Consider the following 14,193-nt stretch of genomic DNA (forward strand, 5'->3'; position numbering starts at 1 on the left):
AAGCAATTTATTGAAATAATTTATCCTGGATCATGATGTACTCTCTTCACCAATGTAGCCAAATTTAGGCTTTCTGGGCTGCTTATTTTAAATGCAATATCGTGCAATGCAAATTTCTAAGCATTGCTTTTCTGTGCAGTAAAAAGTTCAGTGTTATCTAAGCACTTCCTACTGATCTTTAAATATATAATTTTTTATATAGAAATTACCATATATTTTTTTATATAGAAATACAGTGTAAGAGCTCCCTAAAAGCTTAATGCAATTTTCTGACTCTATTTGCTATCATTTATACAATTTTATCATTCAATATTTGGCAAGAATTATTGGTCAGTTCTTTTTGCTTACAATGACTATATATAGCCAAGCCTTTCTCATTCTACTGCAATTTCCAAAGCATGAGAAGCAGTTATCCCCGTGGTTAACCTTAGCTCACATGGGTAGCAACAAGGGAGACACAGAGATAATGTTCTTAAAGCATAGAGTCCACAGGAACTGGAAAGCTTAATTCTTGCTGTGACACTGCAGGGTTTCTGTCATCATTTAAAAGACCTTACACTAACAAACCATGTACTTCAATTTAAGGGAATGTTTACAAATATCAGACTCTGAGTTCACTGATTTATCAAGGTCACTTTGTTATATGGTGAGGGCAGTTTATTTCAGCACCCATTCACCTTGCCAACATGTACTTAATTTAAAATAAATAGTCCAAGGGAAGTCTTTGCCTCCCTCATCATTAAAATGAATTTTAAAACCACATAACTGATTACTAAATTGAAACATTCCACTGAAATGCTTCATTGATAGCTCTGATTCCTTATTTTTAAAACATTTTATTTCCTATAAATTTCATATGGAAACAGAAGTATTACATCATGCTTGGGACTGTCTTGCAAATAGGAGGTTCTTTCAGTTCTTCAGGCCAACCTTCCTACAGAGGCAAATAAATAAGACATGTATGTAGAACATACATAGAAAGTTTTTTTACCAGAATAAAAATATGTGAACATTTTCTATCTAGGATAGTTTAGCAATCCAGTTTATGCTGACAAATTTAGTTCATTGCTGGAAGGCACTTGTCACAGAAGAACACAATAAGCAGCAGACATTTTAACTTGTAAGAACAAAATATTTAACTTTTTTCTTGAATTTTTTGAAGAAGGTACTCCATTTGTAAATTCAAGTTTGGTTGGCCCTTTTTAGTCTTTTTGTTCAATATTTTAAACACTTCCATTTTCTTCCTTTTGTACCTCCTTTGGGCTTCTTCTCTCTCCTGTTTTCTCCTCTCGAATTCCTAAAATGATTAACATATGTAATTTTCATTAGTGACAAACAGTGGAATACAGTTCAAAAACTGTTTTGAAATAGCTATTACTAAGCAAACACTCTAAGGTTTGTCTATTTTGCAAGATGTGCACTGTTTCCCATAGTTGAAGCAAAGCACCCTCTTTGCCTTCACTTTATAACAATACATGTTATAATAGGAAATTTTCATGATCACAAAGCCCCAGCTCTATATAAAGGAAATTTTAAGAGGACACTAAATGTTTTACAGCATAATGGTCATTACCACACTTCATCTGATATACTTTTTCCAAAGGTGGCAAATGGTTTGAAAAAAGCATAAAGCTGTGCTAGTTAATGCTGGTCTAGTATTCCCATGGAGAAATTTTTTGCTTTCTCCTTATCTGCCAACAGCTTAAGAACAATGAAAACATTTTAGATGTGAAGATTTCTTAATTACAGATATTCTAAAGCAAAAACAAGCAAAATTATGTATCATCTTTGAGGTATTTTTGACTGATACACTATCCTTTTTAAAGTTACAGATTAATAAAACTTCAATGCAAAAACAAGAACTACCACAGTTTCAACAAAATGACAATTTTGTTGAGGCTGTGGGTAATTTCATTGTATTCATTTGAAAAAATGTCTCATTCTGTTCTACAATTCTGGTTTTTTAAATAACAGAGTGCTAACTTTTGCTAAGTTAAAACAGTATTTTTTTTTTTTTTTTTTTAAAACAGGCAAAACCACCTCTTTATATAGTAAAGAAGTATTTTATTCTAACGCCTCCCCTTTTGCTTTTAGTTGCTTCAATACAATGTTATAAAAAACATCCCTATTTTTATGTCAGTGGTTCTCAAGTTTTATTATACATAAAATTATACACAAAAATTTCTTGAGGTGCTTGTTAACACCATAATGGACCATACTTAGACAAACTTTGTCCCAGATGTTCATATTATTAACCTATAAACAACGTGTTTAAAATCATGTTCTTGACCTACTAGCATTGCTTGAGATAAGTAATACAAGCAAGGAATTTGAATATGATGCAATCCTCAACCTTTGCTCAGATCACTCATTCATTTAACAAACATTTACAGAGAGAATACAGCACCAAGAAGCACAACAGATGTAGTATACATATTTAGGATAAATAAGAAAAATTATACTAAATATTTTTAAAGAACTTACTTGTTTCTTAGCAGCACGTTTAGCTTGTATCTGTTCATATTCTTCTTGTGCTTTTTGATTTGATGTTTTCTTTTTATTTTTCTGTGGAACTGTGAAGGAGCTTTTAATTGGGGGACAAAGAAACAAGACTTTATTAGTAAAATGTTTGAAAAGGTATTAAAAACACACTTGCAGCTTTTAAGAGTACACATTAACTAAAAGGCACAAATGAGGATTCTTACAGAAATATTTCAACTAGGAAAAAATATAGAAAGCTATGAAAGATCCTAAAATGTTTTTTAAAAATGTAAAACAAATGAAACCAGTAAATGAATGACAGAAATGCCAGACTGAAAAAGGAATTAAATTTATGGGATGTTAAGAAAATTATGTGTATATATGAACTTTAATCTCAAAGTTTTCTGACCCCCTCCACTCTATTCCATTTCATCTACTTAGTCATGAATCACCATTACCTTGGACCTAGACACCATTTCCAACTGTTCTATCTTTTAAGTACTTCTCACTTCTCTGAAGGTTTCCTTTTTGCCAAGGCTAATTCAACTACTTGGAATTCCATGCATTTCCTCAGTATCTTTGATTCAGTAATAACTTTCCTCTGTCACTCAACTTTTCACTATACTCTACAACTACAATGTAGTATTTTAATATAGCTACCTTCTTAAACAAATGAATTACCCATCATCAGACTTCATGTCCCCTTTCAACTATCAATTTTGTTTCCTGACCTTTGCAAGTTTCTAGAAAGATTAGTGAAAAGACTATGATTGTCACTTCCCATTTGCTCCTTGATTTTTTGATATCTGATTTCTGCTTCTCACCACTCAAATCAAACTGCCCATGCCAAGACAGTGATGAGCTTCTAGCAGCCAGATATGATGATCAATGGGAACTTTTAGTCTTTTTTAATGGACTACACACATTACTCCTGAAAATTCCACTCTCTCAGTGTGAGTCACATTCTTTTCTCCTGATCTGTTCTAATTGTTTCTTCTTAGTCTGCCAAGCTAGAGCCTCTTTGTCTTCCTCAATGCAGATTTTTCCCCCAAGTTGTTTCTCTTCTTAGTCTCTATACTCCACTTGTGTTTGAGCTGTCAGATCTATGACCATGACTTCAGATGCCACATGTATGTATGGCTGAAAGCTTAATCAGGGACTATCTATTGAAAATCTCTCCAAAGTCACTAGTGACTGCCTAGTCCACAAATCCAGGGACCTGTTCTCAGTCCTAATCCCCTTAAGCTTTACAGTACAGTAGCACACCCCTTATCCATGGTTTCCCTGCTCCAAAGTTTGTTACTTTCAGTCAACGGAGGTACAAAAATATTAAATGGAAAAATTCCGGAAATAAACAATTCATATGTTTTAAATTGTACACCATTCTGACTGTTTGCTTTAAATCAAAAGGTAAAAGCTCTTGACTTAAGGAAAGAAAAAAGTCATGTGCTGAAGTTGCTAAGATCTATGGTTAAAAAAAAAAATCCTCTATCCATCAGATTGCGAAGGAAAAAGAAATCCATGCTAGTTTTGCTGTCACATTTCAAACTGCAAAAGTTATGGACACAGTACATGATTTAAGATGGAAAAGCCATTAAATTTGCACGTAAAAGACATTAACAGAAACATATTCCGATCGACAGAAATTGGGTTTGGTATCATTTGCAGTTTCAGGCATCCACTAGGGTCATGGAACATCTTCCAAACAGGTAACAGAGGACCACGATATTTAATAGTTGACTAATCCGTACATCTCATAACTTTTCTGTGAACTTAGCTGTCACTGTATTTCTAATTCTTCAATTCTGAAAAGCTTACTTAACTTATTCAATGACGGCATTTTCCCTGTTTCCACCCCAAAATAAACAGTAATCTTTAAAAGCATAATTTTTTACCTTCCTTTCTCATGATTTAAACTTCGTCACTTCAGTTATCAGAAAATAACTAAAATCTACATTTCTAGTGCTAATCTTTTCCCTGAGCTTTACACTGATTATTTGACAATATAATAATCAAGTCTACCAAAAGTAAACTTTCTGTGTATCTGCCTTCATCCCCAATTACATTTCTCCTGCCTGTGGTCCCATTTCCTGTTATTTTTAGCAAGAATAGCTCACAACTTTAAAAGACAAGGTTTTAATGAAGTAAAAAGTTATGCTCCCAAGTTAACACCTAGCTTCTTGCAATTTTAGATTTTAGCATGGCTTAAGTTGAAGTATATGCAGTAATAGTTTTTTGTAAGTTAACTCTTATAAAACCAAAGTGTCATGGAGCTGTGCATTTGTTTTATAATTGTAACCCATTTCTGGTCCTCTGTAGAAAATTCAGATTAACAGTAGCAGCCAACGCTCAAGAGCACTAACCATGTATTATATATACCATTTTAAGATCCTCACATACATTAACTCACTGAGTCTTCACAACAATGTCATGAAACGCTTTAGGAACACTGGAGTTTATGTGAGTAATCCATTCTGGAGCTGTGCAACATGGCAACTCTGAAGTATGTATTCATTACAGTATTATCTTTTCCAATTTAAAGAGGACATAGTATTATTTTTCCTATTTTAGAGAATAGGGCACTGGGGCACTAACACTTTAAGTCTGGCTCTAAAACCCATACTGTTAATGACTAAACTTGTAACATCTCTTAGAAGTTATTTTTCAAAAATATATTCATAACATATAGCCCCATCAAGTTATCACCTATACTTGAGAGGAGTTATCACCTATACTTGAGAGGATGAAATCTAAATCCCAGACCTCTTAATTCCCATTCCATTACTTCGTCAATTAAACTAAAAACAGTGTGATAATTTAGTTACTGACGCTAAAAACAGAGCCTCCATAAAAATGTTTACCTTACTAAACTGCGACTTCTAAAATGTGTTAAATAAGAAAAATTCCAATTCCTATATAAATTATCCTATAGTACTTTTAAATAAAACACCACTTGAAGGATTTCATATGAAGAAAATACTTACTTTACTGTTTTACTATATTGTTCTTCTGGCTGAGACTGGTCAAAGCCATGCTGATCTTCAAACAAAGCCTGGTGAATGCTACACTGTTCTTCAAGCAATGGCTGGTCAACTTGTTCTGACAAAGGATGGTCAACTTTTCTTGGTTGCTTCCTAAGTCTTTCTTCTTCAGCTAAATAGAGATGTTTCAGATTATCTGGGTATCGATCTGTGAATTGAGACTCCGGCGACGTTTGAGCCTTCTTTTCCTTCCGTAGCAATTTCTTGTAACTTTTCTGAATTCTCAGTTTTCTTCGAAAGGCAAAGCCTTGTCCTACGTTGAGGAATATCATCCAAAATTACTTTCAGAGAAAAGAGATTGAGCAAACAATGAAGCTGTTAATTACAAATGAAAACCATTTTTTAAAATATGTCGTTCCATTTACATGCTAGGATTGTTTTGCTTTAAAAGATTATTTCAAGCAACAAATTTAAGCAGATGGATTCCATAGCAAGTTGGCCCTTTGCAAAAAGACCAGGCTAACAGTCGTGCAGACACTGAAGTAAGAATCTCAAAGAAAAACTGGCCAGCTCAGACTGCTGTACAACTTGAGTTTATAGCTGTATTCACAAATTAAAACAAAATCCTTAGTTCATTTAAAACATTTAATCTGGGCCTTCAATAAATACTTAAAATATATTTTAAAAAGCCACCTCTAGTATTTTATCTTGGACAAACTACTACGTATGTTTTCGAAAATATTTCAACGCGAAAGAAAAACACAGTGTATGGTTGTCTGAAAAGCTAGCAATTATCGGAAGACTGAATTTACTTAACATTTATATATTTTGAGTGGGATCTGAGGGACTTTACAGACAGCAAGACAAAGGACAAACACAAAGTAAAGCAAAGGAGAGGAAGATAGGTAAAAGAAGACTTCAGGGCCACTCGACTATTTGTAATAAGGAAGGATTCGGAGCAATATGTTTCTAGCCCAGTCTTCTCTACCCAAAAGTATATACGTAATATACAGGGAACGCAAAGACGCTCTCTGCTCAGTTTCTCAAGAAAAATACAGAAAAAAAGTTCTGATGAAACACAGGGTTATGTCAGGGAAGACGTTTAACTAATTAAAGTTACCAACACTGCTCCGTTTTCCTATCTAGAGCTCTACGAAGTTCACAGCTTCAGCGGGCTAAGGAATGGCTTGCCCTGCCCCATGTGGGACCGGATCTTGTTCCCAAATCCCTCAAAGCTTCGGCGGGTCTGGTATCCTAAGACAGAGAAAGCCTGAGGACTTGCAAATAGTTGCCTTCTTACATACCCTCGCGAACACTCCCCACGAAGGTTTGCGGATGGTTAGGCCGCCATGACTTCTGTTTCACATTCTTATTCCTGTACCCGACAGGTGAAAGCCCTTCACCACGCGCCTCAAAACCACCAAGCCGGCACTTCCCTGCCCGCCTCACCGGCGCCATTGCAGCCGACCACCTGCGTCTCCAAAAGACCACAACGGACGCCCACAAAATACGTCACCAAGTCGAAGCAATCAATTGCTCAGCAGAAATCCGGCTCGGAGCTCTACTGAGCCTGCCTGTGCTAATCTGAGCCGAGCTGGCGCCTCACGGCCATGTTTGCGCCACCTACAGCCTGGGAGGGTGAGCGTCATGGCGGCTTCTTGCCCTCTCCCGGTGACCCCGGACCTGCCCACGCTGCGTGCCAAGTTGCAGGGACTGCTGCGGTTCCTGAGGGACACCCTGTCCATTTCCAACGCACATACGGTGGATTTCTACACAGAATCCGTGTGGGAGGAGCTGGTCGACTTGCCCCCGGAGACAGTGCTGGCTGCACTGAGGAAATCAACTTCGGAGGCGGAGGCCCGGCTCTTAGAGGCGCGCCCCCTAATGGAAGCAGAGGAGGAAACAGGTGGGTGGTGGGGTAGGCGGGGCGGGAAGGGAGGCGGAGGAGAAGGTCCCAACCGGCGAAGTGAGCCCCCTAGTGGAAAGCTGCAGAACCGGGTGCGCGGCGCGGAGGTGGGGCGACCGCGGCCGGGGGCGGGGCGGCCCTCCGGAAACCGAGGAGGGGTCGGATTACTTGAGGGAGAAGCAGGGATGTCGTTTGGAATCAGGATCTGCCTTTCTTTGGGTGCTTATGTATTTCCACAATTTAAAGAAAGCAGGAAACAGGGCAGGGGAGTTCCTTCGTCTAATAATTCGATAATAGTTGACGCGAGGGAAACTAGGGTAGCAGTGCTGTCACGGGGTTTATAAATTCTAGGTGGAATCCTCCACCAAGTGGTAGAAGATTACTCAACAGTTAATGAAGTAAAGATAATTTCACATGGTGGTAATGAAGTAGAAAATAAAAACACTGTAATGTGATAGGGATTGTATAAGGAGGCTGCCTGAATTTAGGAGGTCAGGAACACGAGAAGGCACCAGCCTATAGAGCCACAGAAAGGGGTTGCGGGTTGCGGGTGGCGGGTGGCGGGAACCGCAGGCTACACTTGGCTCTAGCCAGGTGAGGGGCTGCAGGTGCAGGCCCGGAGGCAAGCAGAGGCCAGTGGCTCAAGCCTTTCTAGGCTTTGGAAGGATTTTGGATTTGAAGTGTGATGGAAAACCTTTGGGGTTATTTAGACAACATAGTGATCTCATTGACATTTGAAAAGATAACTGAATTATTTGAAGAATAGACTAGTGGGGCAAAAGCTTAAGCTGAGAGGCCAGTTAGGAGACTATTTCAGTAGTTAGGAGACTATTTCAGATGATTGCTATCTTGGATTAGGATGGTATTCGGATATTCACTTTTTCATTTAAAAACTATTTTAAAGTATCCAATATGTCATGAATTTATGTAGGCTCTAGGTTTTCCTGCCTTGAGGAAATGTAGTATTTTAAGGCAAGTATATTTTGGAAGTAGAATGATGGATACCAAGAGGCTCCTGGGATTTTTACTTTCCTTCTAACCAAACTTACCCTTGTTAGTGAACTTTATCCGTTGAGCATTCTCTAAATGCAAAGCATCACTAGAGGGACCTCTTATAATAGCACTTGGTAAATACTGGTTTCTTTAAAGTCATTGTTATTGAAAAGTTAGGCACTTCTTCAGTTTGCTTTCATAATAAATATATGGCACGTATGATAACATGACAATTCTACTTAAACTCCAAAAGAGCAGTCTGTGTCTGACTTGTCAACTGATGTTTCCCCAGCACTTGGTAAAATACTTGGCATACATTCAATACTGGATAAATATTTGTTGAATGAAGGAATTTATGAATTACTCATGTTAGTTTTAAATAAATAAATAAATGAAACTACTCTCAAGGTTAGAGGCTAAGACTTTCATATGTGTTTATAAGCTTGATCTCCATACAATGGTAGAGTTAAGTTGTCTTACATATCGTAATAATAATGATTGGATTAATTGATATTTAGTATATACCCTGTAGTGTGCTAAGTATCTATGTATATTTTCTCTTTTAATCTTTACATCAGCCTTGCAAGATAGGTTCTGTTATTTTCTCTTTGTGAAATTTTTTATAACAAGGAGTTAATTTGCAAGGGACACAGCTTTATAAATGGAAGATTCAAACCTCATCATTTGACTTTAATCTGAGCTCATCACCACCATCATAAAAATCTACTCTGAATTATTTAACAATTAATTACCAAGTCCATTTATTATCATAATCAGTATTTAATGACACACATTCCTTGTTTATTTTTTAATTGTCTGTTCCTCCCTTTAAGAATGTAGGAATTGTTTTGTTCATTGCTGTATCCTTCGTGCCTAGAACAATTAGATCAATGCCTCATTACATTAGGTGGTTAATAAATACTTAGCAACGAGTAATTGAATAATACCACTTATTTGTTCTTTTAAGCTAGGAATAAAGTGCTAACATCTTTTGGGAAAACCTTACAACCAATTTTGTATCTATCCAACAACAATGGAATTTAGGTTAGTTAGTGCGCCTGTGGAATGTCTGTGGTCCTGCAAACTTTTTTGTACAAAATATTCCATTGTAAAAATGGTCAGCTGCTTGTAATATTAAAAAGAGTGAGTGTTTATCATTTGTGCGTGTCAGAAATCTTCATTTTTGTTTGTGTGAAGATGGACATTTTTCCCCATTACTATATGAGATCGATTGTTCCTATCAGAAGAGATATTAGTATCCTATAAGCAGATTTGTATCCTATTGAATAATTATTAGCTATTATGGACAGTATATTTAGCAGTTAAATATGGTGTCAAATAGGGTTCCAATTCCAGTTCTGCCTTTTCCAGTTCTGTGATCTTGGGGAATTTCAATTATTCATTCAGTCAGCGAACATTTACCAAGTGTCAGCTCTGTGCCAGGCACTTTTCAAGGAGTTAGGAAAACAGCAGTGCATAAAACAAAAACCCCTACCTTCGTCTTGCTTGCATTCTAGTGGGAGAAGATAGTCAAAATTATTTTAGTGCTATAGAGAAAAAAAAGTTTAATAGGTAAGGGTGGAGTAAATAAGGGGAAGAAGAGGAAAATACATTTGCAATTTTAAGTAAGTTGTCCTGGCAAGACCTCATTAAGGTAACTCTAACTCTGAAAAGATAAGAAAAATGAGGTATGAAGATATCTGGAGGGAAAGCATTCCATAGTGTGAGAACAGGGAACAGAAATGCACTGAGGAGGGAGCCTGCATGGTGTGTTTTAGGAGCTGCATGGAGACTGAAACAGATTTCCACTAGGGACTCACAAGGAGCATGGTCTTCTGCTGATATTGTATGAGGAGTTACAAGTAAATGTAATTCCCAGAGCTGCATGCACAGTTTGGAAAAGTACACTAACAGATGTTCAGCACAATCATTTGCTGTTTTATGGAACAAAATTGTTTCTAAAAGTCCTCAGGGTATCCATTTCAGTAGGTTTCTTGTGCCAGGTGATCTTCTTGTCTGGTTAGAGTCCTAAAAGTTTCTTCTTCCTTGTTCATCTAAAAAGAACTGGAAGAATAAAATTTAATTCTCCAAAATTAAAAAGAAATATATTGGAAATTACCTTTGCAGGGCATAAATTATGACTTTCCAGACAGACTGCCTGGGTTCAAATCTTGACTCCAACACTTACTAGTTGTGCTAACTTGAACAGTTTGCTTCAACTCCTTGTGCATTAGCTCCTCATCTGTAAACTGGGGTGACTTCAGTACCTACCTGATGGGATACCGTGAAAGGTAGTTTAGCTAATAGATAGAAAGGGATATCTTTAAGGTGTTATGAACAGCAGATGCCCAAGCTGGAGCATGCTTGGTGCATTGTAAACACAGCAGAGCGGTCCTGGTGAGACCGGAAAGAGTTGGGATTTGGAGGTGGTCTAGGACAACTTCACATGAAGTTTGTAGGCTGTATTCAGTACTTGGCTTTTATTCTGGGTGAAACGCAAAGCTCTCTGAGGATTTTGTGTGGTGATGTGATACACTGTGATTTATGTTTCAAAGTCTGGTTGCTCTGTGTGGAGAAGAGAGGGTAAGAAAGGTGAAGGAAGGTAAGGGAAGAAACACAATTACAATATAAGAGGCTATTAAAATAGTCCAGGAACATTTCAAGGAATGGCAGCTTGAAGAGGTCAGATTCTCCAGCAGATAACAATGATGAAAACTAGCTAGATTATTAAAAACAACTATAAGATTCTGGAAAATGACCAAAGGCAGAAATATAAGAGGCTGCTATTGAAAGACTGTTACTGATTGTGTAGGAAGTGAGAGTTTATGGCTTTCTCGCTAGGGCTGCTCCCCACCCCTATAGATCTAGCAGTGGAATACCACATTCTTACTACTTTAAGGTGGCGAGGGCTAAATTTGGAGATCCGAGCAGGTGGAAATTTAAGAGGTACATTCTGGAAACAGGAGAGATACAAAAGGTCTGAGATCTAAGATCTGAGTATAAACTCTGCCTGAATCCCTGAATGATCTCTTATCTACACATGCCTGGAAGACCCAGAGATCCTAGCAAAAACACTGGTAAAACAAGGCAGGTGTTGAACTTTTGAGAGGCAGAGCTTTCCCCTAGCTAGAGATTTGCAAGTTTGCTGCACCTTCAGCAGAGTGTATTCCCTAAAGTACACACAACTTGGGTGGTAAATATCAGAAGCCTTATTGAATTCTTGTATGAAAGGGCAAAATTCAAGTTTGTCAAAACAACTGGAAATTTAGACTAGGGAATCTTTGAATTGGAAACAAAGGAACCACAGAAAGAGTGAGCCTCAAAATCTGACTAGAAAATCTACCCACATCTTGATCTGACTGCTAAACTCTGTAGGTTCAGGTATATTGCCAGGCAGTGGGCAGATAAAGCAGAAACAAAGCAGAGACATCAGCTGCTGCACTCTGAAGGGGGATAGATTTCACAGTTTGAGTCAAAGCAAGTTGAAATAGACCAACCACCACAAATCCTTAGGAAAACAAAATAGATTCACTACAATAAATTATCTGCCATTCCACTTTGCAACTAAAAAAAACCTACTAGATGTGGAAAAAAAAAAAAAGAAAGAGTGACTCTAACTTAAGAAACTGCTTCCCAGTAAGTTCTAATGCTGGATTTTAGTACCTGTGATGAAATAATTAAAGGATGGTGTGACCCATATTTAGGAAGAAAAGAATAAGTCAATAAATGCTGATACTAATTGGGCTAAGATGTTGGATTTAAGTGGCTTTTATAAATATGTTCAAACGACTCAAAGAAAATGCACTGGAAGAATGAAAGGAAACTATGGTATTAAGGAATATTTAATTATAGTACCTACTTTATGCCCCTTTTAAATGGAAAAGTACAAACTCACTGACACACAATTGTATTAATGTTACATATTATCTATTGCTGCATAATGAGTGGCTTAAACCTATACCATCTCATCGGTTTCTGTGGGTCAGGAATTCAGGAGCAGATTAATTGGGTGGATCTGGTTTGGGATCTTATGAGGTCACAATCAAGATGTTGGCTGGGGCTGTAGTTGCTGAAGGCTTGATCGAGGTTGAATTATTTGTCTCTGATATCTCATTCACATAAATGGCCATAATATTTCATTCACATAGGTGGCCTTAATATCTCATTCACAGAGGTGGCTAGTTGGTGCGGGCTGCTAGCATGAGGTCTTAGTTTCATACCATGTGAACTCTTCCTGTGGCTCTGCTTTTGTGGATTCTTTCGTGTTTGCATGATATTCTTGTTTTTGTCTGCATTCATACATGAGTATGAAGTTGACATGGTCACAAACCTTGTCTGATGTTGGTGTACTGAGAAATTTTTCATGTTTAGTAGGAAACACTGTGGCCTACATGTTAGTTCAAAGTCAGCTATGAGCTGACATCTGTCTGTTACATCTGCGGGTTTTTTTCTTCCTTTTTTTTAAAAGTAGGGATAATATTACCTACCTTGTAGGACAGTAAAGATTAAAGATGAGGTGTACATAGCACCTAGCATAGAACTGAGAATATAGCATGAATTTAATAAATTGTGGCTAATAAATTATGATGGTTGTGATGATGCTGATTGGTAGTGACAGTATAATTATGTCTTTCCTTGCAAGAAATAAATTGTCAAGAGCTCCTGGAAGTGTAGATTCTAAACAAATACACTTTTTTTGCCATATTAACAAATAACATACTATTGCTATTGTCTGTTGACTTGACTGTATCTGCAACTAAATTGTGAATTATCAAAAAAAGTACGTTTGTCTTTTTTACTATTTTCAGCATCATAAACTTTCTGTTTATAGATGAGTAAATTAAATAATTCTTTTTTTTACATAAAAATTATTTATTTTTAATTGGCAAATAAAAATTATGTATGTTTATTGTTTATATCATGTTTAAATAATTCTTGAAGAAAGAATGAATTTAAACATAGATCTAATAAAGAGTCTTATTGAAGGCACTCCCTGCACATTTATAGGACTAAACTCGACATTATTTCTCATTGATCCCTAAGTTATATTTATTATCATTGTGTATGATAATAAATATTAGTTATATGATCCATCTAATAGATTTTTAACTTTATTTGAAGAGATAGAAATCAATAACTATTCTTTCCTTATGTGGAAATATAGTACTTTATTGAGCACATTACAGATTATAATAAAATACCCTGGGAATTTAGAGATAAAATCAGAACAAGTATTACTGCAGGTTAAAATGTCTAAAAGTTAGTACATAGTATATGTGAGATTAACCACCTGCAGCAAAAAAGCCAGTAGAGATAGCTTCTAAATGTTTTGCTGATAGAATAAATATGACCTATATCTTATTTTGATGATTAAGATTTTGTTATAGCTCCTTCAAGGAACCCAGACTGTGTCCTTAGGAAGTAATGACTGCATGTATAAATCTGTAACAATCTCAGCTGAATCATCATTGATCTTCAGAAATTAATTGTTGTTTAATGGAATCTAGAAAATTCTTCTGAAAAGCAAGAGAGAAGAGATAATCTACGTCAGGATAGCCAAAACATTTTATGAAACAGAAGTAGATCAATACAACAGAAACAACCAACTACCTACCTTGCTGAAAATTTAAAGAATATCGGGCCTCATTTGTTGTAAGTATAATTCTAAAATTAGGAGACTGTCCTAACAAATGAATGTTACAGGTCATTGTTATAGGCATGTTTCTCAAAGGAAATTAATAAACTTGTATTTCCAAGTCAGTTATCTTATAATGTTATAGTGTGGAAAGCCTAATGAGCTCTCAGGAAATCCAGATTCTGTGCCTGCCAAAG

General features: G+C 36.6%; 2 protein-coding genes across 4 annotated transcripts in view; one reads left to right on the forward strand and one right to left on the reverse strand.

The window, feature by feature from the left end:
• Positions 1-816: 816 nt before the first annotated feature.
• CCDC59 (coiled-coil domain containing 59) lies at positions 817-7,326 on the reverse strand. Its single transcript, XM_017543507.2, has 4 exons — positions 6,767-7,326; positions 5,466-5,775; positions 2,485-2,584; positions 817-1,297 (listed from the first exon to the last, which is right to left on the reverse strand). Exons 1-4 carry the CDS (start codon positions 6,918-6,920, stop codon positions 1,136-1,138), a joined length of 726 nt encoding a protein of 241 aa, XP_017398996.1. The 5' UTR covers positions 6,921-7,326; the 3' UTR covers positions 817-1,135.
• METTL25 (methyltransferase like 25) overlaps positions 7,079-14,193 on the forward strand; it is a 123,778-nt gene continuing 116,663 nt past the window's right edge. For all 3 annotated transcript variants that reach the window (XR_005202619.1, XM_017543506.2, XM_037743846.1), the window contains exon 1: positions 7,079-7,368. Coding sequence is in view for 2 of the 3 variants with exons in the window: in XM_017543506.2 (XP_017398995.1) it covers positions 7,110-7,368 (259 nt within the window). In the remaining variant the exon portion in view is untranslated. The remainder of the gene's footprint in view (positions 7,369-14,193) is intronic.

The sequence above is a fragment of the Cebus imitator genome, unplaced genomic scaffold, assembly GCF_001604975.1.
Source record: "Cebus imitator isolate Cc_AM_T3 unplaced genomic scaffold, Cebus_imitator-1.0 Scaffold156, whole genome shotgun sequence".
Lineage (NCBI taxonomy): Eukaryota > Metazoa > Chordata > Mammalia > Primates > Cebidae > Cebus > Cebus imitator.